This window comes from Hemitrygon akajei, chromosome 12, assembly GCF_048418815.1.
Source record: "Hemitrygon akajei chromosome 12, sHemAka1.3, whole genome shotgun sequence".
NCBI lineage: Eukaryota > Metazoa > Chordata > Chondrichthyes > Myliobatiformes > Dasyatidae > Hemitrygon > Hemitrygon akajei.
Window position 1 is genome coordinate 40533278 of NC_133135.1, and position 26650 is coordinate 40559927.

At 39.3% G+C, this 26650-nt stretch overlaps 1 protein-coding gene across 3 annotated transcripts in view; it reads right to left on the reverse strand.

Annotated features, from left to right (window-relative positions):
• The window catches only part of gpbp1l1 (GC-rich promoter binding protein 1-like 1), a 68538-nt gene that overhangs the window by 36114 nt on the left and 5774 nt on the right, over nt 1–26650 (reverse strand). For all 3 annotated transcript variants that reach the window (XM_073062962.1, XM_073062961.1, XM_073062963.1), the window contains exons 2-3: nt 3998–4776; nt 2346–2465 (exon numbers count right to left, since the gene is read on the reverse strand). In XM_073062962.1, coding sequence (XP_072919063.1) covers nt 2346–2408 — 63 coding nt within the window. In that variant the 5' untranslated portion in view covers nt 2409–2465; nt 3998–4776. The remainder of the gene's footprint in view (nt 1–2345; nt 2466–3997; nt 4777–26650) is intronic.

Sequence of the window (26650 nt, forward strand, 5' to 3'; positions counted from 1 at the left end):
TTGCGGGCAAACTGAATGCATTTTGCATCAGTCTTCATGATGGAAGACACTAGCAATATGGTGGAAATTCCAGATGGCAGGGGTCATGAAGTGTGTGACCCCTGAGAGGAGGTTCTTGGGAAACTGAAAGGTCTGAAGGTAAATAAATCACCTGGACCAGATGGTGTACACCCCAGAGTTCTGAAAGAGGTGACTGAAGAGATTGTGGAGGAATTAGTAATGATCTTTCAAGAATCACTAAATTTTGGAGTGCTTCCAGAAGACTGGAAACCTGCAAGTGTCACTCCACTCTACAAGAAGGGACAGAGGCAGAAGAAAAAGAACTACAGGCCAGTTAGTCTGACCTCAGTGGTTGGGAAGATGTTGGGAGTCGATTGTTAAGGATGAGGTCTCAGGGTACTTGGGGGGCACATGAAAAAATAGGTCACAGTCAGCATCGTTTCATCAAGGGAAGATCTTGCCTGATAAATTTGTTGGAATTCATTGAAGAAATAACAAGCAGGATAGACAAAGAAGAATCAGTTGATGTTGTGTACTTGGATTTTCAACAGGCCTTAAGACAAGGTGCCACACATGAGGCTGCTTAACAAGCTACGATCCCATGATATTACAGCAAAGATTCTAGCATTGATAAAGCAATGGCTGACTGGAAAAAGGCAAAGATTGGAAATAAAGGGAGCCTTTCCTGGCTGGCAGCCAGTGACGAGTGGTGTTCCACAGGGGTCTGAGTTGGGCCCGATTCTTTTTAAGTTATATATCAATGATTTGGATGATGAAATTGATGGCTTTGTTACAAAGTTTGCAGACAGTATGAAGATAGATGGAGGGGCAGGTAGTTTTAAGGAAGCAGAGAGGCTACAGAAGGATGAGACAGATTAGAAGAATAGGCAAAGAAATGGCAGATGGAAAGTGTAGGAAGTGTATGGTCATGCACTTTGGTAAAAGAAATGAAAGGGTTGACTGTTTTCTAAATGGAGAGAAAATACAAAAAACTGAGGTGCAAAGGGATTTGGGAGTCCTTATGCAGGATTCCCTGAAGGTTAATTTGCAGGTTGAGTCCGTAACAAGGAAGGCAAATGCAATGTTAGCATTTATTTCATGAGGACTAGAATATAAAAGCAAGGATGTAATGTTGACACCTTGTAAAACATTGCTGATGCCTCACTTGAGTACTCTGAGCAGGTTTGGGCCCCTTAACTTAGGAAGGGTGAGCTGAAACTGGACAGGGTTCAAAGGAGGTTCACGAAAATTATTCCAAGATTGAATGGCTTGCCAAATGAAGAGTGTTTGATGGCTCTGGGCCTAGATTCACTTAAATTGAGAAGAATTCAGAATTGAAACCTATCAAATGGTGAAAGGCCCTGTTAGCGTGGATGTTGAGAGAATGGGAGAGTCTAAGACCATAAGACATAGCCTCAGAATAGAGGGATGTCCTTTTAGAACAGAGATGAGGAGGAGTTTTGTGAGCCAAAGAGTGGTGAATCTGTAAAGGCCAAATCTTTATGATATTTAAGGCAGAGGCTGATAGATTCTTGATTGGTCATGGCATGACAGGATATGGGGAGAAGCCAGGAGACTGGGCATAGAAGAAAAATGGATCAGCCATGAAATGGCGGAGCACACTAGTTGGGCCAAATGACCCAATTCTGCTCCTACATCTTGTGGTCTTATGGTAATCTGTTATCTGGCTTAGTCAGAACACAAACTTCAAATAGAGTTATGTGCATGCTCTCTGCTGAGGAAACAACCTGGATATGGGGCCCTGAAGGATGGACAATAAATGCTGAGCTACCAAATTGCATTTATCCAATTAATGAATCAGAAAAAAAAAAACTTCTAGAGTAAAGATCACAGCAGTAGCAGTGTCAACACCGAAGACTGAATTGGAGGACAGGTAGACAGAGGGAATGATAAATCTGTGATTTGGAAGAAATACGGATGATTAATTGCATGACAGGTAAACACCAACAGATTTAATTGAGGCAATAGTCCATCTTCATTATGTTTAATTCACAAGTATCTTTTCCCAGTATTTTTAAACATTAGTTACAACAATTCTGGCAAGGATTTTCCACCCCACCAACACGACAAGGATTTAAAAAAACAAAACTGGGCCCGGAATGCATTGTGGAAGACAGCAGTGGTGGCAGATTAAACTGCAGTTTGGAAATGTAGTTGCAACTGAGAACAAGGACAATCCTTGCAGCATTCTAATACTGTAACTATTTGTTCTGTGGCTTCAACTGAAAATATACTATTAAGATTTATCAATACAATGAAACAATCTTTGACTGAACATACACTTAAAACTAAACAAATTACTATCTCAAAGTTTTGAACCAAACCTTAGCTGAAGACTGAGATGTTGAAAAATTAAGCCAAGCAGGTACAAAGTCATGCTGCGCCATTTAGGTCCAGTGTTTTCCAGTCAACGAAGTGAGGTATCAAACCTCATGGCCAGGATCCTGCATAAATGAAAAACAGTAAGAAAAAAAACCAAAAAAACACTAAATCCTCCAACTAACAAGTACATTGATTAATCCATTTTGACATTAAAAATTTTTCTTGCTCTTTAAATTAATTCATAGCTTCTAAAAACCATCGTCTCAAGTCTTTAGCTAAAAACATTCAAAAGACATAGCAGAGAATAACACAAAAGCAACTTTGCAATAGTCTACGATAAAGAGAGAGCCTTTCATTTGTTACCCTTCATGTACAACTTGAATCTGCCTCAGCAACAACCATCAACACTTCACCTGCATATTCTGCTCAAAACAGAAAATAAAGTCCAAAGTCATCGAAGATATTGGAAAATAACTGACTTGCCTGTAACTATCTCATGACATTCATTATTAAGCATTCCATATTGTAGGTGCTTCAGCTGTACGTAAGGAAAGTTTGTGTTTTAGAGGATGTAACAACATATACCTGAAATTCTTATAGCAAAATCACAGAAATTTTTATTCTGGCAAATTCCCCCCCCCCCCCCCTTCTTTTCCAGTCCTGATGATGAGGGGTCTTGACCTGGAACGTCGACTGTTTATTCATTTCCATCAATTCTACCTAACCTGCTGAGTTCCTCCAGCATTTTTCAGGACAGAAAAGGGAGCTTCCCTGTCCATACTGACCATTGTCTATCCACACTTTTGCCATTTGCCTGCATTACAAGTATTCCTCAACATTCTTCTTATCTAAACACCTGTCCAAGTGCCTTTTAAACAACGTAACTGTATTGGGATACACAACCTCCCCAGCAGTTCATTGCAGATATTTCCCATTTATTTATCAGATTGCTTAAATTTCTCCCCCTCACCTTAAACCTGTGCCTCCCTAGTTCTAGATTCCCCTGTTTTCGTGCAATTGCCAAACCCAATACAAGCCATGAAAACGGTTTAGGTCATGAAAAAACAAACATTTCTATCTTTCACCACAACTCTCCTACTTCAATTCCCACAATTTTACATTGATATTCAGGAAGCAGGGGTAGAGAAAGGGGCAAGATTTTTTCTTGGGATCTTGGGATTCATGATCTTAAACTGTTGGAAAATAATTTCCTGGTGAGATCATTGTTCCAAGTGATTCAAATGAAGTACCTATCCCTATCATTAAGATCTTCTGTTCCTAAAAATTACTGGAGAAAGCTACTGCACTGAAATATGAAGAACTACAAGAAACTAACCACCTTTCAACCACACTCCCTCATTCAACAATTTTAAAAGCTTAAATCCAAACTAAGTGAAAGCAAGCAGGTTTGATGCAGAAATAATAAGCAGTATTTCAACCTTCTCAAACAGCACATGAGCAAAGATATTCTTCTGGAGACAGAAACTTCATTAGGTCTCTTATATTATTCAAAAAAATTCAGAAATTTACAGATTAGAAACTTAAGAGTTATACATCAGAAAACAAGTACATTATTTGAAAGCTGCAAAGTGAATTCACTTAACTCTCTGAAGTTATATCTAAATTAATCCAAGATCATGAAGCAACACCTTACCTCCAAGCAGAGCTCTTTGGGCCCTCAGCTTTGATTTTCCGGCACTGACGTTTCTTCTGCTCACCAAGACAGATTGATAAATGCTGGCAAGAGTGATTTGGCCACTCAGGACCAGAAGCAGCACTCTGTGCTCGCTTGCACCTCAATCCAACCCTCAGCTGTTCATTTTATTTTCTGCTTTTTCCAAGTGTTAGAAATAAACCTAGAGTTTACCCAGCTAATTTATTTTTAAACTGAGAGGAGGAAGAACATCGCTCACCTCATTAATATTTTCAATGAAATGACACAGAGAGGGAAAACAAATTACATTACAAAAAAGGACAAATTTACTGCCTGCTTAAGACTTGATTACAACATAATTAGAACTAAAAAAGCGGTGTGTCTATATATTGGATTTTGTGAATGCAATAAATGTTCACATTTACAAATTTAGTCTGACCATCTGTTTGAATCATCTCATTTCCATCATTTTTACAGGTGACTCTTAGAAACTGTGGTTCAAAAAGTTTTTATCCTAAAAGTTGACAATCAACACAATAATTCTAAATCTAACCTCTACACAGTACATCCAGAAATACTAAACAAAACAAAATTTTTTAAATGTTTCTCCCTCTTTCAAATACTTTTTGTTAATTGAAAGTCAATTGTCCAATTAGCTTTCACTTTTTATAGTTCAGAGCTGATTGTAGTAAGACACATCTTTTCATCCTCTACAGCCAAACCAAAAAACATGCTTTTCCTTGCTCTGTCAGTATAATCCTGGCGTTTCCAGTAATAACCTGCATTAAAGAGAAACAAAAAGATAACTAAGGTGGAGAATCATAGTTCTGAAAAAATACAATGAAACTTCAATAACAATTTTCCATACTCATCATGAACAACTTAACCAGCAGCACAAGCAATTGTATGAAGCTAGGCGACCATTTTCAGTCAACATCTTTCTGGTCAATATTCATTTTACCACACCTCCACCCCCACTGGAAATAAACTGAAACCCTCTGCAATGGGTAACAAGTCCAGATTGCTGCAGAAGCAAATAATGTAATACTGAATGATAATTTGGATAATAGTCATTTACATGTTATTTACATCTGAATACCTTTTTCTCTGATGTAGCACCCATCTGAGATACTGGCAATAATAGTTTAGGAACAACTAGAATTCACCACAAAGGAATTTAAATATTTGCACATATAACCATTTCTACATGTTACACCAACTGATACAAGTAGTGCATACTTAAATAAAAAAAAAGATAAGATGAAAGCTGATCTTGCCTTTCAGCACTCAGTTGCTTAGAGAGGAGCTCTCAATCATCACCTTCATTAAAAACAGACACATTTCCTTCCACATATTTGGGGAACCTCACCATCCGTGACATGCTATCATCAGGGTATGATGTGATTATGTAAAATACAGGTTATGTATTTTGTGATTTACAGTAACTGTCTTTGCATTGTACTGGTGCCACAAAACAAATTTCATGTCATAAGACAGTGATTAAAACCTAATTCTGAAAAAAAAACCCTTCCAAACAAAACCTGAAAAGGTGGTTATTATTTTATTTGTTCCAACACCATTTCCAGTTTATGGAGCTCCAAATTGCACATTGGTATCTCCTCCGCTTTGCAGATAACAAAAACTGCCACCACAATTGCCTGATATTTAGAGACAATAGTAAACTGACCACCTAGCCCTCAGCTGTAGATTTTAAGAGTGGCTCACCTTGCTACTCGAACAACGCTCCTCTCATCTCAGCAGTGAAAATTAACACCATAACGCCTTTCAAATGCTTTTACTCATAAACCTTGCAGACTAAAATGGTAAAAGAAATCCTGACAGGCCCTCCTATGCATTGCTATCTGGCACTGGGGAGGACGGGGGGGCTACTGCGCAAGACCAAAAGAAGCTGTAAAGAGTTGTAAATTTAATCTGCTCCATCTTGCGTATTAGCCTACAAAGTACCCAGGTCATCTTCAAGGAGCAGTGTCTCAGAAAGGCAGCGTACATTATTAAGGGCCCCCAGCACCCAGGGCATGCCCCTTTCTCACTTGAGGCACAAGAGGCACCCACAGACCACCATGTCGGAATGGGAATAGGAATTAAAATGGTTGGCCAGTGGGAAATTCCGCTTTTGGTGGATGAAGTGGAGGTGCTCAACAAAGTGGACCTCCAATTTATGACGGGTCTCTCCGAAGTAGAAGAGGACAAAATTGGCAACATCTCATATTCCATCTGGTTAGCCTCCAACCTGACAGCATGAACATCGATTTCTCCTTATGGTGACAGAAAGAAATTTCCTCCCCCTTCCCTCTGCTTCTATTCCCCACTCTGGCCTCTTCCTCTTCTCACTTGTCTATTAAGTCCCCTGGGTTGCCTCCTCCTTCCCTTTGTCCTATGGTCCACTCTCCTCTCCTATCAGATTCCTTCCACTTCAGCCCTTTACCTTTCCCACCCACCTGGCTTCACCTATCACCTTATAGCTGTGCTCCTTCCCCTCCCCCCATCTTTTTATTCTAGTGTCTTCTCACTTCCTCTCCAGTCCTGAAGAAGGGCCTTAGCCCATAATGTCCACTGTTTATAAATTTCCAAAGATGCTATCTAACCTGCAGAGTTCCTCCAGCATTTTGTGTGTTGCTTTGGATTTCCAGCATCCAAACACCCAACATAAAAATTAATAGTATTTTTTAATTCATCTACAAAAGGACAGCATTTACTTCCCTTCTTCATTGCCCTCCTGCTGACTGATCCGATAAGCCATTAAAGAGGGCAGTTAACCAACAATGACACTGCTGTGAATCTATATCAACTTACTACACCAGGCTGAGGCTCTCTGATCTCATAATGAAAGGAAAAAGCAGTGAACCAGATGAAGTAGCTTTATGGAAAATTTAAAGAGATACCAGCTTTTCAATTCCAGAGTTTACTTAATTAACTGAATGCAAAATCTTTAGTTATTCATACTCATTTAACAATTGCATCCAGTCACCTCAATTGGTTCAGTATTTAAATGAGAATATTGTCCATCTCTGAGCTGTAGCCAATAATCTAAACAGTATTCTATTCAAATCTTATGAAGTTAAGCTAAAAAAAAAAGCTATTTCTTTTTCTTATGGTAGCATTGTGCACTCCATGACATGAAACAATTTGTCATGGAATGTACTGTCAGAGCAGCCCAGACAAGTGACTGCTGTGGATCATGTGGACTTCATCGGACGCACCATACACTGCATGGCAACATATCCTCGAGATGATCTGTAGCAGTTTGACAATACGTTATAACCAATAGTTTATTAACATCTCTTGAAAATGTATTAAAATATCCTGAGCTATTCTGTATTTTCATCATTTTGATACCATTTTGTCCCCTTGTGTGTAAAGTCAAGAATAATTTAAAATGCAAATCCTGACATTCTCTGGGCCAAACCTTACTAGGTATACAAAGTTACATGAATTGAATTTAACTGAATTGACTTTATTACTTACATCCTTCAAATACGTGAGGAGTAAAAATCTTTATGTTACACCTCCCTTTAAAAGTGCAATGTACAATTTATAGTAATTTATAATAAATAGTATGTACAAGAAGACAGTCAGAATGACATCGAAACACAACTGTATCAACATGAATTAATCAGTCTGAAGGCCCAGTGGAAGAAGCTGTCCTGAAGCTTGTTGGTCCTGGCTTTTATGCTGTGGTACTGTTTCCCGGATGGTAGCAGCTGGAACAGTTTGTAGTTGGGGTGAATCAAATCCCCAATGATCTTTCAGGGCCTTTTTATGCACCTATCTCTGTAAATGTCCTGAATAGTGGGAAGTTCACATCTACAGATGCGCTGGGCTGTCCACACCACTTCTCTACAGACTCCTGCAATTGAGGGAAGTACAATTCCCATTCCAAGCAGTGATGTAGCCATTCAGGATGCTCTCAAAAGTTCCCCTGTAGAAAGTTCTTAAGATTTGGGGGCCCATACCAAACTTTTTTAACCGCCTCAGGTGAAAGAGGTGCTGTTGTGCTTTTTTCACCACACAGCTGGTATGTACAGACCACATGAGATTCTTGGTGATGTGTATGCTGAGGAATTTAACACAAGGCATTGCAAAACAAATGAATGATTTTTTTTAAGAGTTAGGATTCATGACCAGATCTTAAAGTGGTGAAGAAATAATACTGACAAGCTACAGTACTCTGGAAAAGTCAGGCACATTTATAAGGCTAGGGTGCCCAAGACTTTTGCACAGTACCGTATATGTCAAAGTGAAGCAAAAAATAAGTTTGTAAATCTGGCTGGAGCAAAGGATGCTGGCAATGACAAAGGTGCAGCGCGGCAGGAGGGGTGTGGGACAGCTGGCAGAGTGCCAGGGGCAGGCAGTGAGGTGGTGCAGGTAAAGACACACCCAGCCCTGAGACACCAGGCAAGGTCATTTGATTCCAAACAATCAGTTTATTGATCATTGCAGAATGTCTCGCTGGTGCTTCCTGCTCCTTATCCTCTCCCTTCCCTTTTCTCAACTACGATTCCCCTCTCCCTGGCCCCATGCCACTCTCAGTCCACAATAGAGACCAATATCAGAACCAGGTTTATCACTCACATATTCCATGACATTTGCAAACACGAGGAAATCTGCAGATGCTGGAAATTCAAGCAACACACACAAAATGCTGGTGGAACACAGCAGGCCAGGCAGCATCTATAGGGAAAAGCACTGTCGACGTTTTGGGCCGAGACCCTTCGTCAGGACTAACTGAAAGGAAAGATAGTAAGAGATTTGAAAGTAGGAGGGGGAGGGGGAAATGCGAAATGATAGAAGACCGGAGGAGGTAGGGTGAAGCTGAGAGCCGGAAAGGTGATTGGCAAAAAGGATACAGAGCTGGAGAAGGGAAAGGATCATGGGATGGGAGGCCTAGGGAGAAAGAAAGGGGGAGGGGAGCACCAGAGGGAGATGGAGAACAGGCAGGGTGGTGGGCAGAGAGCGAGAGAAAAAACTAAACATATCAGGGATGGGGTAAGAAGGGGGGGAAGGGGCATTAATGGAATTTAGAGAAGTCAATGTTCATGCCATCAGGTTGGAGGCTACCCAGCCGGTATATGAGGTGTTGTTCCACCAACCTGAGTGTGGCTTACTCATGACAGTAGAGGAGGCCACGGATAGACATATCAGAATGGGAATGGGACGTGGAATTAAAACATGTGGCCACTGGGAGATCCTGCTTTCTCTGGCAGACAGAGCATTGGTGTTCAGCGAAACGGTCTCCCAGTCTGTGTCGGGTCTCACAAATATATAAAAGGCCACACTGGGAGCACCGGATGCAGTATACCACACCAACCGACTCACGAGTGAAGTGTCGCCTCACCTGGAAGGACTGTCTGGGGCCCTGAATGGTAGTGAGGGAGGAAGTGTAAGGGCAGGTGTAGCACTTGTTCCGCTTACAAGGATAAGTGCCAGGAGGGAGATCGGTGGGAAGGGATGGGGGGGACGAATGGACAAGGGAGTTGAGTAGGGAGTGATCCCTGTGGAAAGCAGAAGGGGGGGGGGGGAAGAGGGAAAGATGTGCTTGGTAGTGGGATCCCGTTGGAGGTGGTGGAAGTTATGGAGAATTATACATTGGATCTGGAGGCTGGTGGGGTGGTAGGTGAGGACAAGGGGAACCCTATCCCGAGTGGGGTGGCGGGTGGATGGGGTGAGGGCAGATGTGCGGAAAATGGGAGAGCAGAGTTGATGGTGGAAGAAGGGAAGCCCCTTTGTTTTGTTATGAATGTACCACAGCTCTGAGGGGCCAAAGGGTGCAGGGGTAGCCCCCTCCTTTGTGAGAATCGCAAGATCACTATTGAGTCAATTCAGGAGACCCAGGAAATGAGAGAAAGACATGCCGAATCCACAAGGCGGAATGTGCCTTGGCCTCCGAGAGACGGACCCATTGATGCCGGTTATTGTCTCTTGGAGATGGACTTGTGTATTGCATCCTGGACGATGCATTGACGCCCCAGGCAATGAACCGAGGGGGAGGTTGGTGGAGGGATTGCATCATCATCTCAACCTGATTGACATCTGAGACCCTGTGAGTCAGGATAAAAGAGGGTCTGTGGGAACAGCCCCTCAGACGCACCAGAAGAAACGCTAGTGATCCCGTAATAGCGAAAGCCGGTGGAAGGCCACGTGCGTCCGCTTCCATTTGCCCGGAATCGGTGACCTTTGCCACGGAAAGACGGTTTTTAGCTAACAACGGGGAACTCAACTCCCAACGACTCTCGAAGGATTGACATCATAAAAGGAATGGGCAAGTTTTAACCCGTCTTTCTCTCCAACCAAAGAGCTGCAGCTTGAATGACAGTGACTTTTATATTTCCATCGGACAATACATTATCCCCTAGACAACGATAGAGCTATTTCTTATTGATTATTATTATACCCGCGCTTTTAGATTTAGTATTGACGAAGTATATTATCTGTATGTTTGCATTGATATTATTTTGTGTCTTTTTATCAATAAATACTGTTAAAAAATAGTACCATCAGACTTCAACGGACCTCTCTATCTTTGCTGGTAAGTGACCCAGTTACAGGGTATGTAACAGTTTAAAAAAGGAAGATGTCTCCTTCGTCCTGGAATGAAAAGCCTCATCCTGAGAGCAGATGCGTTGGAAACGGAGGAATTGTGAGAAGGGGATAGCATTTTTGCAAGAGACAGGGTGGGAGGAGGAGTAGTCCAGGTAGCTGTGAGAGTCTGCAGGTTTATTGTAGATATCAGTAGATAAGTCGCCTCCAGAGATGGGGACAGAAAGATCAAGAAAGAGGAGGGAGGTGTTGGAAATGGACCAGGTAAACTTGAGGGCAGGGTGAAAGTTGGAGGCAAAGTTAATGAAGTCAACGAGCTCAGCATGCGTGCAGGACCCCCAGGATTTCCCAGTGGCCACACATTTTAATTCCACGTCCCATTCCCATTCTGCTATGTCTATCCATGGCCTCCTCTACTGTCAAGATCCCCCAGCAGTTTGTGTGTGTTCCATGAAAATTGTTTTTTTTTTGTAGCAGCAGTAGAGTGCAATACATAAAATTACTACAGTACTGTGCAAAAGTCCTAGGCATATGTATGTCCCTAAGAATTTTGCACAGTATTGTACTTCTGTGGCTAAATGTCCAATCATGCTTATTAGAAATGGCATGGAGCATAAAATTAATTTTAAAATAAACAATGATCCATTATTTTAAAACGGCTCAAAATGCAACTGAACAAATAAAATCATTACTTTCCTAATTTGCAGTATTGAACTTCATGAAATTCACTATAAACTTCCAGCTTGTCCAAGAACAGAGCCAAACAGGAAATGCAAATCTGGACTATTTGTCCATGTTAAATGCTTTCTCTACAGTTTTTCAGGCAGAATGTAAATATAAAAATAGATCCACTACAAACAAAACACACTTCTCAAAGTTGTCCCAGGAACCAAGTCAGCAATTCAAAGAAGATGGAAGATACAGACAATAGCATATACAAACTGATGGGTAATAAAGAATAGCATCTGAGATTCACATAGAATCCATTTCTCCAGTCTTTCATCAGCAACACCTTCCATAAGGGCATCAGTTCACCTAAAAACAGTAATGTCATTTCCTATCAGTCAACCACTCTTCTAACTCAATTGGATCAGCGGTTTAGCAAATACAATAGATTCTGGTTAATTGGGCCATCAATTAATTAGGAAAGCTGCTGATTTGGGACAAATCTAAAGAACAAAAACAGATTGAGGCAACGTCCACACTAGTCCAGATAATTTTGAGAACGCCGGTTTCGAGTAAAAATGATAGGCATCCACACTATGCGTTTTTAAAAATATCTCTGTCCACATTGAAACGGAGATTTTGGCGAATCTCCTCCTACTGCGCATGCACAGGACACATCTACCAAAAACAAGTGACATGTTTAGTGTTGAATCTTGTCATGAAAGATAGTGCACGTTTGTTCAGTTACAGACTAGAAAAACTTAAAAGACAGACAGCTGTTGGCTCTCGCGCAGGAGGACTTAAAAGTAAAAAAAACCAAATACTGGAACGTATGCAGGCAACCGACAGGGAGTTCACGGACAGTATGAGCCAGTTGACGACGAACATTGAAAAACTGACAAACTCTATTGCATTAATAAAGTCCCTTTTAAATGCATAAAACACGTCTGCATCAGTATATCTTGTATTTCCATATAACGTTACATTAGGCTGTTACACATCTATTGTCAGAGAAGTACTTGAATAAATAGGTAAACCACCTTCATATGAGCAAGGACAGAAAACAGAGCAAAGTGAGCATACTTATTTATTCAGTAAGTTATGGGTCAAAGTATTTGGTGAGTACATTTCTGACTCTTCTGGCTTCAGTCTCGTTGCCACCTGTTCTGAAACTGTTAGGTTGCGTTCAAGAAAACATTGAAATGGCGCACTGCTGTCACAATCTGATCCGGCACGTCATGACAGCGTTTTTCGATTTCTCCAGTTACCCCGTCCACACTGCTCCGGCCAAGTGGCGTTTTCAAAATTACACACCCTGGAGAGCGTTTCTGAAAATCTCCAGTTTCGGGGGACGAAAATGCCATGGACGAAGGGTAAAAACAAAGAGAAAAAGCTTCAGTTACGGATTTATCTGGCGTAGTGTGGACGTAGCCTGAGAAAAAAGCTGTTGATTCTCCTCATTTATTTGGGACATTATGTCACTTAATTGAAGATTTGGAAGATGCTGCCGTCAAAACCACTGTGTGAAAGCAGTCCACTATCTGCAGTAAGTGTCTGCACTGATTTTGCTCATTTATAGTCAATCAAAAGAACACATTAGTATACACTGAATGAACTCCTCTGTCCATAACTACTCAGAACTAACACAATTTTCTAGTATTGTAGTAGTTTTGGTAGTGATGCAATTTATTCTGTATTTCATTTAAATACATAATTTATTACTTAAACACAAGTTTGCATTTTTTTAATATACCTCTTCAACTAATTTCCATGAAACTTTGGCTAATTGAGACAGCCACTTAATGTACTGGTCCCGATGTGTCCCAATTAAACTGAATATACTGTATTTATAAATTAAATCGATAAACCATCAGTAGGAAGTTCAAAAGCACAAGTTACATAAATGTGCATGTTACCAGAACAAGTCACTCATGATTTATTCTGCAAAAAAGCTATTCAGTTCCTAATTCAAAATCCTCTGAGCTATGTTAGTGTATTGTGTATATGAATGCATTATTCAATTCTTACATATTGCACTAATGACACATGTTTGATTCAAGAGCAATTAAGCATACATGATTTAACAGTAATCAAGCCAAGAATCAATCCTAATGAACCTTTGTGATTGCTGACTTTCCCTCTGATCTTCTCTGACTGTAGCATTGAACCCTATGTTTTACAGCTTTACTATTCTCTTTTGAGATCTGTTAAATATTGCTCTAAACTGTAAAGAGAAATGTGAGCAAGATTTTCCCTTGAGCAATAACATTAGTAGGTTTATTCCCCCTACCCCCCACCAATACCACATAATTTTATTCACTTATTTCCACTTTATCAGAAAAATTTCCTTGGTTCTACCCATTGCCCTTCTCCACACTCTCTGCTATCAAGGCTATTACATTTTTCTCTAACAACAAACTGCTGGTGGAACTTAGAGGGTTTCAGCATGTGCGGAGGCAAAGAGATGGTCAATGTTTCAAGTCGAAATCCTACATCAAATTTTGACCCAGAACATCAATCAGACCTTTACCTCCACAGACACTGCTTGACCCTCTGAGTTACACCAGCATTTTAATTTTTGCTCCAGATTACAGCAGCTGCAGCCTCTTGTGCCTCCACTTCTCTCTTTGTCAGTTCTGATGAAGGGTCCCAGACCTGCAACATTAACTGTTTCTCTTTCCAAGGATGCTACATGACCTATTCAGTTTTTCTAGTTATTTCTCTTTTTAATTCAGATTTCCAGCATTTTGCTGTTCATGTTCCTGTATAATTAAATAATTTACATAAACTTAAAGAGGAAATTATGGGTCTTCTCCATTATTAAGTTCAGATTCAAACTGGCAATTGGCAAACTTGTACTTTGTGGTGTTTTTCAAGCAAGGCACATTTTTTCTAATCCTTTTTTGTTGTTTTACTCTTGATCATGAAACAATACCACTCAGCAAAAGGAAATTATTGGCTATCAGCCAATCACATCTCATGATATCTCAGACTTCCACACTTCAAATTCAATGACATGAAGATCACTTGCCACTGCCATTTCCAATGCTAGACTGACCAGTGAGTCAACAATGAAGCAGTGACTTGGTGAAGAGAGGCACTCAAGTTATTCACTCCCAATTCTCAGCTTTATTTGGGGGGTGGAGGGTGAGGGGGCTGATAGTGTATGAACACTCTCTATTAATTTGCTTGTGAAGAAAGTACAGATAAATGTTTTAAATACTTCACTGTTGCTAATTATTAAGTACTATTTACATTCAAATAATTTTTATAGATTATGTAAATTTATTTCAAATGTTGCTGCATTTCCATCACCTCTATCACATCCATTAGAAACATTACAAACATTTAAAACTATTTGGAAGTTTTGAGAGCCAGTGAGCAACAGAAAGATGCTAGGATCTTTTAAGTGCAGATCCCCATGTCCAATGTGCGATGCAGCTCCGAATCAGCCGGGGGGAGGGGGGGGGGGGAGGCGAAGAATGTCATCTGGAAACTATGAGCAGAGCAGACAGTATTGAGTGTGCATATTGATCAGCATCTAAGGTAAAGTTCTGATACTTAAGAGGTTTTAGAAAAAATAATTATTTATTTGAATCCCATACTTTGAATTACTTGTTTAGCCATGCCAACACACACCTGTCCATTCTACCATCTTACCTGCATCCTCATGAAGTAACATTTCTCTTTAACAGCTTGCAAAGTACACACTTGTCCTAAATTTCAAAATTGTGGTCCTTTTAACATATATAAATCGCTTGGCTTTGGCTGAGCTAATGTTATTTAACGTTCCTTCCTTAAATAAAAATCACCTGTGTTTTAGCAATTCAAGTCAGCTGTCAATTATTGATTTCATCATTTTCTCAATTATTGATGTAAGATAAAACTACTCGGTTCAATCATGTCACTATGAAGTGTATGTTATGTAACTAAGCATTATTTAAGATATCAAGCACAAAAAGAATTAGCAAGTGGTGCTTTCATTTGGCATGTTTAAAAAAGGCAAAAGCATTTTGTAATAACTCATTTGTATAAAGTGAAGTTAAACAGCACAGATCCATGAAAATCACATGAAAAAGTTACCAAATCGAGCTCTATGCATAGAATTCAGGAGAAACGCATGGGACAGAGAAGTCCCATGCATTTAAAAACAGTACAGCAAAATATCAGTGCATTGGTTAAAGAAAAAGATAAGGTTCTTTTGTACATGCTGACTGATGAGATGCTCCCACTCATCTCTTGTCCCACTGTATGATATACTGCCCTCATTCATCCAGATCATGCAGCGACAGCTAACAACACACCCACAGAATCACTGATCTACTGACATTGGGCAGCAAGGGGGTCGGGTGGAAAGTGGGGGCTAAAAATGCAGATGTGGATGAAAATCTAAAAATTCTCTTGAGCTATTCCAGGGAATTTCAGCAGTTCTGGGCCGCAAACTCTGAGTAGCACAGCTGCAAGGACTTTGAGCGCACTTGAGCAGCACTAATCAGCAATCAGGGTGCAGCAGTATAGCTTGGAAGGCCTCACTCCTAGACTCAAGGACAAATGGAGAAGACAATCAGGGAGCAAGAAAATGACAGAAAAAAGCCTAAATGAGGATATGAGAAGGAGGGAGGGAACTGTGAGAATAAGGGCAGCGATATGGAGACTCAAAAGAATCAGCTGTTAAAAGGTAGGAAAGAATTGACATGTGGGAATGTATTAACTAGAAAAAGATTATGGAAGTGCTTATGGTCAGAGTGCACCTATGTGTTCACAGAAGATCTAAAAGTCCATGTTTGTGTGTGTACAAAGTCTTATTTACAGTTTTACTGAGATTTCCCAGCCTTAAGTCATGTCAATTGCCAATCATTTCCATTCTCATAAATAAGATCCTGCAATGAATCTGAGACTTCATTGATTTCAATGGGAATTTCAAGGTAACATTTTTGAAAACAAATTACTTATCTAAATTTTTTCTATACAACTTGAATGTTATATTTTGTTTCAGGTATTCCTTCCAAATATTTAATTATTTATTTTAACTTCAGGTTATAACTTTCACCACGTATCAGAAACAAACTGTTAAAAGTCAACAAGAGCTTTGGGATATGCTAAGCCTTGGCCTTAGTTTTGTTGTCTGACAAAAGGAAATTTCAAGACAAGGGCTTTATCAACTTTTATCTTCTACTCAGACCACACTTGGTGGCATGTTGAAGGCTGGTAATATAGAGCCTCTGCATCAACGCATGGTATACGTGTTAGTACGGGCATTTCCAGGCAGGCACATCTGGCCAGTAATCCCCTAGAAACTTGGAAGTTTTGTCTTTTGCCAATTTTCATTTAAAAATGTATTTTCCCCTGAAAATATCAGATTACAGAACATAGCTGCAAAACAAGTTAGTTTATTTCCTTTCTTTTTCAAAATAATAACATTCTCAAGGCAACACACACAAAACGCTGGAGGAATGCAGCAGGCCAGACAGCATCTATGGAAAAGAGTAGTCAACGTTTCGGGCCAAGGCCCTTCACTAGAACTGGAGAAAAAAAGCTGAGGAGTCAGAATAAGGTGGTGGTGGTGGGAGGGGAGGAAGAAACACAAGGCAAAATGTGAAACCAGGAGGTGGGGGTGATGTAAAAAGTTGATTGGTGAGAGTTACAAAGTTGGAGAAAGGGGAGATCCCATACCTACGGTTCATCCTTCAGAAAAAGCAGAATCTCCTAGTCGCCACCCATTTTAATTCCACTTCCAATTCCCATTCCAATATGTCAATCCATTGTCTCCTCTACTGCTGCGATGAGGCCACACACAGGTTCAAGGAACGCCACCTTATATTCTGTCTGGGTAGCCTCCAACCTAATGGCATGAACATCGATTTCTCAAACTTCCAGTAATGCCCCCCCCCCCCCTTCACCATCCACTTTTTCCTCTCTTACCTTACCTCCTTGCCTGCCCATCGCTTCTTCTGGTTCTCCTCCCCCTTCTATGGCCATCTGTCCTCTTCTATTAGATTCCGCCTTCTCCAGCCCTGTATCTCTTTCACCAATCAACTTCCCAGCTCTTTACTTCACAACCACCTCTCCACCTCCCCCGCACCAGTTTCACCTATCATCTTGTGTTTTCCCTCCCCTCCCCCCACCTTTTAAATCTTCTACTCATTTTTTTTTTCTCCAGTCCTGCTGAAGTGTCTCAGCCCAAAACGTCGACTGTACTCTTTTCCATAGAGGCTACCTGGCCTTCTGAGTTCGTCCAGCATTTTGCATGTGTTGCTTGGATTTCCGGCATCTGAAGATTTTCTCTTGTTTATGAATGAACATTTTAAAGATATTTACATAAGTATATGGAGAGGAAAAGTTTAGAGTAGGGGCTCCCAACCTTTTTAATGCCATTGACCAATACCATTAAGGTAAGGGACATGTGAACTACAGTTTGGCAGGGATATTGCTTTGAGGTTAATGGTGCCATGGTTGGAATGGATGATTGGACCTAAGGGATTGCTTCCAGGTCGTATGACTCTTATTCCCATATAAATGTCCATGCTCAAGTCAAAAAAGAGTCATTTGCCCGGTCTTTATGAATATGCCAGAACAGGAAATTACCTTGAAGTAAAACTGATAGTTACATCTACATAGTAGAGCTTCAAGTCTTTGATTACGAACAATGACAAAACTGCATGATATCCGAAACATCATACAAAAATACCCCAAAATTCCTGCATGTACATCATCTCCTGCTACACAGAAATCCCCCCAAAAAATAAAACTTATAAAGGAATTCAAATTGTAGAAAGTTTGAGATTATTCAAACAGGTCCAAAATTGATGGCTGCTTTGGTGAAAAACGCAAGATTACATCCATTTATTAAAGAAAATGTATCTGATGACCAAAACCAAAGCTCTTTAGAATCAATAAATTTTAAGACAGTGAAGATCTGCATTTTGTGATTAGTGGGGAAAGAATAACATTTGTAAATAATCTCTGTGTTGTGGCCATGCACACTTCAGCAATTAGTTGGTCATCTGGCATCTATGATAGGCCGGCGACTGAGTAGCCAATCATACTATGCCTCCTCAGCAAAATCAGCTAAAAATGTTGATAAGTTGCCTACAGTGTTTTATAAAGCACTGAAGAAAAACTAGGCCATAGAAATTTGACCACTATATGAATTAGTGTTATGATATATTTTTTAAAAACCTTTGATCTATTTGAGGGAACTGTACTGTATACTTTTTTTAGTCCAGCTCAGCACACCATGAAAAACTCATTTTGACTTCATGTAACAAGATCTAACATTTGCGGGGATTATTTCAATAAGATCAGGTTTTAAATATTTTAATGTTCACATCAGTTCAATTAATTTGCCTCAATACCAAAGGAAATGACTGCAAAATAGCAGACCATGAAGAATGACATTGTCAGCATCTTTGAGATTCTCCTTTTTAAAAAAACTACACATGTTGAAATGTCTATAATTCCCATTAGGATTTCGTGAAGTAAATTTATCAGCAATCTTTAAGTCTATAGAATTTAAGAATTTGAGCATGATTGGCTGAGACAAAAATCAGAGCATTGTAGTAAATTCCTGTTTTCAGATTGGAGAGTAAAACTCAGTGGTCAAAACAAGTGGTCACATTAGAATCACTGCAGAAGTTCATGTTAGTAGACGACAAATTTTGTAACCATAATCAGCAACAACAGGAAGACTTCCAAACTACAGCAAACAATTTAATGCTAGGGGGTTAAAATTGGGAATAAAAGGGGAAAAAAGCAGATGAAACAAGACAATTTTTTAAAGTTGCAAGAACATTGACTAACATCTTCCAATTTTATGAAGCTGCAAAACAAGCTAAACTGATTTAAAAAATGAAATTGATCTGTGGCTTTTGAAAGACAAATAATTTACATAAGCAGTTATATTTTTGTTATTCTTTTGGTGTCTAGAGTTCAATCTGGACACTGATTAAAGTATATTCATACCCTACAGAGGGAGCAGAAGATATTTACCAAATTTATTCAGCCATAAAGAACTTCATTTTTGTGGAGAGATTGTTCTTCTTGAAGTAGTTAAGACTATGGGGAGACTTAAGAGACATTCAACTTTATGCAGAGTATGAATAAAGTTGTGAACGAATAATTCTTAAATTTGCCAAGAAGAACAATAATCCAACTGGAAAATCTAGGCAAAAGCTGAAGTATTTTTATTAGCATTAAATTGTCAGTCTGAAATAAACAGAAAACAGATTCCATATTAATATATACAAAAGAGAACAGAACACATACAAAAGAAATAAAACTGAAAAGTAACAAACAACAGGCAGCACAACAGGTCCAAATGGATAGTTGTTTTAATGGGCTGGCAGAGATATGGACCAAATATCCTTCCTCCATGCTATACCACAATTTTATAATGTAATTAATAACCACAATGTACCACAATTTTATAGTGTAATTAATATAATTTCCAAATTGAGAACCAGTCTGACTTTATCTTCATTGCTTCAATGTTCAGTATGCAAGTCACAAAGTCACAACAATCCATTCAATGGGCTCTTGACTCTCAAGAAAAACAGCTGACTACTAGATATAGCTGGTCAAACAAGATTACCTGTGGGTAAATGAAATTTCACTTTATTTTGCCCTGTAACATCTCTTCCAGTTCGTACTGATCTTTAGTAAATCAACCCAGTCTGTTTTAGCTTGAATTGCTAAGATTCTTTGAACAAGGAACCTTTCTTCTAATTATTTTCTAGTTCAAAATGTTACCCTTGAGAATTAAATTTGATCAGTACTCCAGATATAATCTAATTCATTACCTCCATTATCAATGATTGGTTCCATTAACACAATTCAATTGTTTCAATCATTTTCAGTAAAGCAGATTTTATCCAGATGTGTATGTATAGCAACTTTGTCCTGACAACTTTCTAACTTATCAGAATCAGCTTTAATAGAGGGAGCAAGAAACACCAGACACACATTCTATAAAGAACAATAAACCAATTGTCTGGAATCAAATGACCTTACCTGTGTCTCAGGGCTGGGTGCGTCTGCACCTGCGCCACTCCCCGCCCCGTCACTCCTCTGTCACCTGTTGCACCTCCCAAGGTGCTCAACCCTCGCCATTCACAACATCCTTTGCTCCCACCGTATTTACAATCTCGTTCTCCACTCCACATTGACAAGTACAGTACCATGCAAGAGTCTCAGGCACCTCGGCACCTCAGCTTTATATATGTGCCAATGACTTTTGTAGAGCAGTATCTCTCTCTATATAGACCTATCTTTTTTCTCTCTCTCTCTCTCTCTCTCTCTCCCCCCCAGTAATTAATCCATTTGGAACAACGCTTACAATTGAGAATAGCCAGGATTCCTTTTATTTATTTTGGGTCACTATGGCGCTTAATAGCATCATTTTTTTTGTCAGTGATTTTTGTCACTGATGTTGAGAAACAAGCAGCAAGACAATTCAGAATTGTTTTGCTGACTGCAGTTTTAAGCATTCGGGATTGGAGACACCCGAAATGACCAGGAGTGAAAATGGAACAATTTCACTATTTCAACAAGTTAGGAACTACAGAGAATTAAGGTATTGACAATCATATTGAATGATACAATGAAAATGAAGATTTGGTGGATGCAATCATCGAAAGCACTGTGTGAAGGCAATCCATTTTCTGCACTAGGTATCTGCGCTAATTTTGTTCATTTACAGTCAACCAAAAGAACACGGCAGCATGTTGGTTGTCCATTGTATCCAACAACGACAGTGAAACCTGTGTGGGAGAGTTTTTAAAGTGGACATTTCCACTTGCCCAGCTTTGGAAGTCCAGGTCCAGTGGTACAAGTTGTCATCTCAAACTGGGGTCTTCCTTGGTTGCAGTGGATAACCATAACTTCTTCTGTGCCTTTCCATGCCCTTCACTCTCCATGAGGCATTGCAGAACTACATTCTTGGCCATGTTGATTTTATCCACCAAGTCCATCGGAGCTGACTTCACATGCTAGAACAGGCATGTCCCATTTCACTGGGGTATCCATTGTCGCATGCGAATAGCTACTTGAAGCCAAAGATGAGAGCCGAGTGACTCCAAAGGTGAGTGAGCTACCCCAGAATGGACATGACAAGCCCCTTCACTACCAACTTGGACACCCCATTCACATCAGTAAATTCCTCCAGTAATACCTCTGAAGGAAGTAATGTACAATTTTATCGCACCGTAATAGCATTGGCGGTATTAAAATTTGTTCTGTATTTCATTTAAGTAGATAATTTGCAACTCTTATACAGTAGTTTATCATTTTTTATAGCTTTTTAACTATTTCCATGAAACTCTGGCTGATTGGGGCACCTGCTTAATTGGTCAAAGTACACTGATCCAGATGCATCTCAATTAACCTGAATCCAGTCTATGTATAGAAACACACAAACAGATGTACGCACAATACGCACTCGCACACAAATATATACATAATATAAGCAAAAGGCTGCAAAAAAAAAAAAAGTGAGGTGGTGTTCATGAGTTGGTTTGTTGTCCATTCAGAAATCTGATAGTGAAAGGGAAGCTGTTCTTAAAACACAATGTGTTTCTTCAGGCTCCTGTACCTCCTCCTGATGCTATCAAAATGAAGAGGGCATGTCTGAAGTGATGGGATCCTTAATGATAGATATCCCTTGCTCTTTAGTGAACAACTCCATACTGATCATCTTGTTTTCTAGTCCTCACACTAGAATACCAGACTGTCACACTTGCTATCAAGTAATGATCTAAAAAACAGTGCAATGTTTGCTTCTATCTTTTCACAGGCTCCACTGCCCCAACCCAATCTCTGCCTTTTCACTTCATTTTCTTCAATCCTCTTACAAATAGATTCAAATCTCCAAGTTGTCTGTGTCCATATGCCATAAGACAACACAACACATAAGATTACAAGAATAAGTCTTCATATTCCTTCAGATTATGGCTGTAATCTATCACATGAACCTCGTCAACCTTCCACAAACACATTTAGTCTTGTAAATGAATGAATGCAAAAAATATATTCCAGGATCTCTCAATCAATGATTGTGTTCCACCTTGAGATGCTCATGATGCATACAAAAAAACTAAGTGGAAACTGTTCAATCTTTCCTCAAATTATGACTGGACCAGCAGCTCAGGTTAGAGAACTGTGAACCAAGGACAGAAGCCTCACAAGCCTTTTATTTACCCATCAAATAGAATTTACTGTTGCTTTGTCCATTCCCCTAGTCTTTCTGAAATGTTTTACAAATGAAATAAGTCTACTGACCAGGTCATTTTTAAAATGAGTGAACTACTTAGAAAAGCATTGATCAGTTATGTTCCCCAAGGAGCATTACTAGCAATCGGTCAACAGGCCATCAACTATTAACAAGCGAATAGTTATTTAGAAACCAGTGACCCAAATCACACTAAAAATACTATGGATGACACAATGACACACCATAAAGCAGGGTGGCTTTTTACTCTATAGCTACTAGTGTCAAATCTAGACCTTTTCTTTGTGGAGTTTGCAGATTCCCCCATGGGCTCTGGATTGCACCCAAGGTTGATTGGGTGTATTACACGTATTGTTGGTGGCAGGATAAAAGGTGGAGAAGGGGTTGGAGGGGGAAAAGGAGAGACAGATATTGTCACTGTGAAACTAAGAGAGGTTACAGAGAAATAAAAGGGAGAAACTGGATCAATGCCATTGTTCTGCTGGGAGTCAACTAAGACTCAATGTGCAAAAGGTCCTCTTTCAGTGCTTCGATATTATGGAACTAAATATATCTAAAAATGTAACTAAACAGTAACAATTATTTTAACTTCATGAAATCAGAGAATAATCATAAGAAACTCAACTCCATTGAAAGCAAGCAGAGATAAGCTAGAATTAAACAACAAAAAGAGTAAGACATTATGTCAATAACAGGAGTGACTGAATTCTGATGAACCCCTTACTTACAGAAATTTGAATTCACAAATCACTACCTAAAATTGTGAGTATAAAATGCATTCTCACATAGAAAAAAAGTGGGGGAAAAGTATAAAATGCACTGTCATCTGGAAAAAAAATGTTTTTTTAATGTTTCTTGATGCATGCAAGATGACATGGCTTTGCCTCACTGAAAATCTTTATACACATCATTTTCTAGGAACACAATCCCCTCCCAACAGCATTGGATTGCCTGTAAACTGAAAAACATTCAAACTTCAGTTTATCAAAGTTGAGATTCAAAAAGGCATTGAAGCTCATAGACTGAATTTTGTGACCTTTTATCTCGTTAAGAAAAGCAGAATCACACGTCAGTTACATTCAAAATCAATGGCCAGGTATCACACAATGAAGTTCAGCGATATCGTGGAAAAGATCAACATCAAAAAATTATGGGAAAAAAAAGTAATGCATTACTAAAATTTATGAACTTACATGTAGAGGAACTGACAGATTACCCAAAATGCACAACTGCTTTAGTTTACAAAAAGAAACTGGCACTGAAATGAAATCTCTCGGTAAGCCCCTTTCCTAATGACACAAGAGATCACTGCTGTAGTTAGTTGCTCGTTAAGTATTTCAGGAAAAAAAACATTGAAACAAGTAGAATTTAAAAGAAAATCAAAACTTTCCTCCTATGACAAAGAGAAACAAAAATATTGAAAACAATCAGCAAGTCTGGCAAAATTAGGAGAGAACTAAGATCTTGTACACAAAAATTATTTTTCTTTCAGTGGATGCTGCCTGACTTGCTGAGTGTTTCCAGCATTTTCTACTTGTTTCTCAGATGTGTAGCATCTGCAGCTTTTTAAAAAATTTTCATTTGATAAAATGAAACCGTTGTTATTACAACATTAAGGGACAAACCATTTCTTAAGGATATGGTCAGAAATCCAATGTTGCTGGCATCTTCAAGTTGTCATAAATTAAAGCAGATTTGTTATACAATTTTAAAAGCCAGCATTATAGAATCAAGGCATGATGCAGCTGCTACTTACCATTCATCCATAATTTTATTGCAGGCAAGTCATATCTGCGTGGGGGGGTTGGGGGTACTTTGGTGTTCTAACATTTAATCGTCCTTCATTCTTTGGGGCACTCCTGTTTTCGTGGATGTTTGCAAAGAAAAAGAATTCCAGGGTATATTGTGTACATTTCTCTGACATTAAATGTACCTATTGATAGTTTGATACAAAAAAAATCTCAGAAGCAACTTAATGTGATCCCACAACAGTCAAGCCTTTGAGTTTGAATCTTCTCATATTTTGTTCAGGTTGAAAGCTTTGCAAAACATGTATTCTTATTTCCTTGTTAGCATTGATAGAATTGGACGTACATTTCAGGAACAAAATTATGATTGGAGACTTGAACCTAACCAAAGCCCATGAATTACTGGTGATGTAAACTAAGCATTATGTTATTTTATAACAATGGAATCAATGACAATCAAGAGATATGACGTAATTGTTTCTATTAAATATGTCCTAACTTAGACTGCCTGATAAAACACACATCAAAATTGAAGAGGACTCCCATGTACATCATAACCTAAATATTGCACCTGCATCTATTGATGAAAAGAAAATGTGTCTTGACATTCAAAGGATGGAAGACATGGAAACATAACAGTATTTTATGTCTTCACAAAATGTCATTCGCAGTTAATTATTTTTAATAAATGGTCAGTTTTACAGACAAACAAAAGAGCCAATTTGTGCATAAGGAGGTTTCACAAAGAGCAATTAAATTCTGAACAGATCTTTCAGAGATATTTCAAGAAAAATGCCACAGCTCATCAAAAAATTACTCATTGTATGATATTATGTTTACATTAACATCCAGATAAATGATATGGCAGGTTTAATGAGTGCAGGGGAGAGTGCACATCATGTCAGAGGTTAAAGAATATGCAGGAATGCTTGCAAGATACAAATATACACAAATGTTCACTCAAATACAATAAAAGGATCTAACCAGCAAACTACTATCATAACATTGATTCTTCAGGCCTTCAGAAATATAACAATCATGTTTCACGTGGAAATGAGAGCTGTTGACCACAAGGGAGTGGGAATAGAGCACCAGAGCAGATAATGGAGTGGTTACAGGGTAAGATTTTGTTAAGCCTACATACAAAGTCAGGAAACAAAAGGTTGAGTGTGGTAGGACTAATGGTTTGAGTTGTGTATTTTTCCAATGCAAGGAGTATTGTACGAAAGGTGGATGAGTTTAATGCATAGATTAGCATGTGGAATTATGACACTGTAGCTATTGGTGAGACTTGGTTGCAGGAGGGGCAGGACTGGCAGCTCAATATTCTGCCACTGTATTGTTTTAGACATGAAAGAGGAGGGATTAAAGGCTGAGGGGTGGCATTACTAGTCAGGAAAAATGTCATGGCAGTGCTCAGACAGGACAGACTGGAAAGCTCATCTACTGAGTCTGCATGGGTGGAACTGAGGAGTAAGAAGGGCACAACCACGTTAATGGGATTATATTATAGACCACCCAACAGTCTGCAGACTTTACAGACACAAATTTGTGGCAAGATCACAGACTGTTGCAACAAACATAAGATAGTGATCGTAGATGATTTTGACTTTTGGCATATTCCTGGGACTCCCATACTACAAAAAGGCTGCATGGAATAGAGTTTGCTAAATGTGTTCAGAAAAGATTCATAAGAGTACATAAGAGGTCTCAACTGGAGAGTAGATCTTCTATTAGGGAATAAGATAGGGCAGGTGACAGAAGTTTATGTAGTAGGGGAACACCTTTGCATATAGTGATCATAATTCCATTAGTCTCGAGATAATTATGGTGGAGGATAGCTCTGGTCCTCAGGTTGAGATTCTAAATCGGAGAAAAGGCAATTTTGATGGTATCAGAAAGGATTTGTCAATTTTGGATTGACACAGGTTGTTTTCAGGCAAAGGTGTTCTTGGTAAGTGGAAGGTCTTCAAGTGAAATTTTGAGAGTACAGTGTTTGCATGTTACTGACAGAATAAAAGGCAAGGTTAATAGATTTACGGAACCTTGGTTTTTGAGAGGTATTAACACCATGGTTAAGAAGAAGGAAGTGCATAGCAAGTATTGGCAGGAAGGAACAAATGGGGTACTTGAGTTTAAGAAATGCAAGAGAACACTTGGAGGAAATCAGGAGGGCTAAAAGAAGGCATGAAGTTGCTCCAGCAGTCAACGTGAAGGAGAATCCAAAGGAATATTAAGAGCAAAATGGGAAATGCAGAGGTTTGGGGGAAGTTTGAATAGAAGTATACAAAATTATGAAGATATAGATTGGGTAAATGCATGCAGGCTTTTTCTACTGATGTTGGGCGGGAACCCTTCACTTTGGAGCGTGGTGAAAGTGGAAAAAGCTTCCAGTTCAAGTGGTGGATGCAGGTTCGATTTCAACATTTAGGAGAAATTTGGATAGGTACATGGACA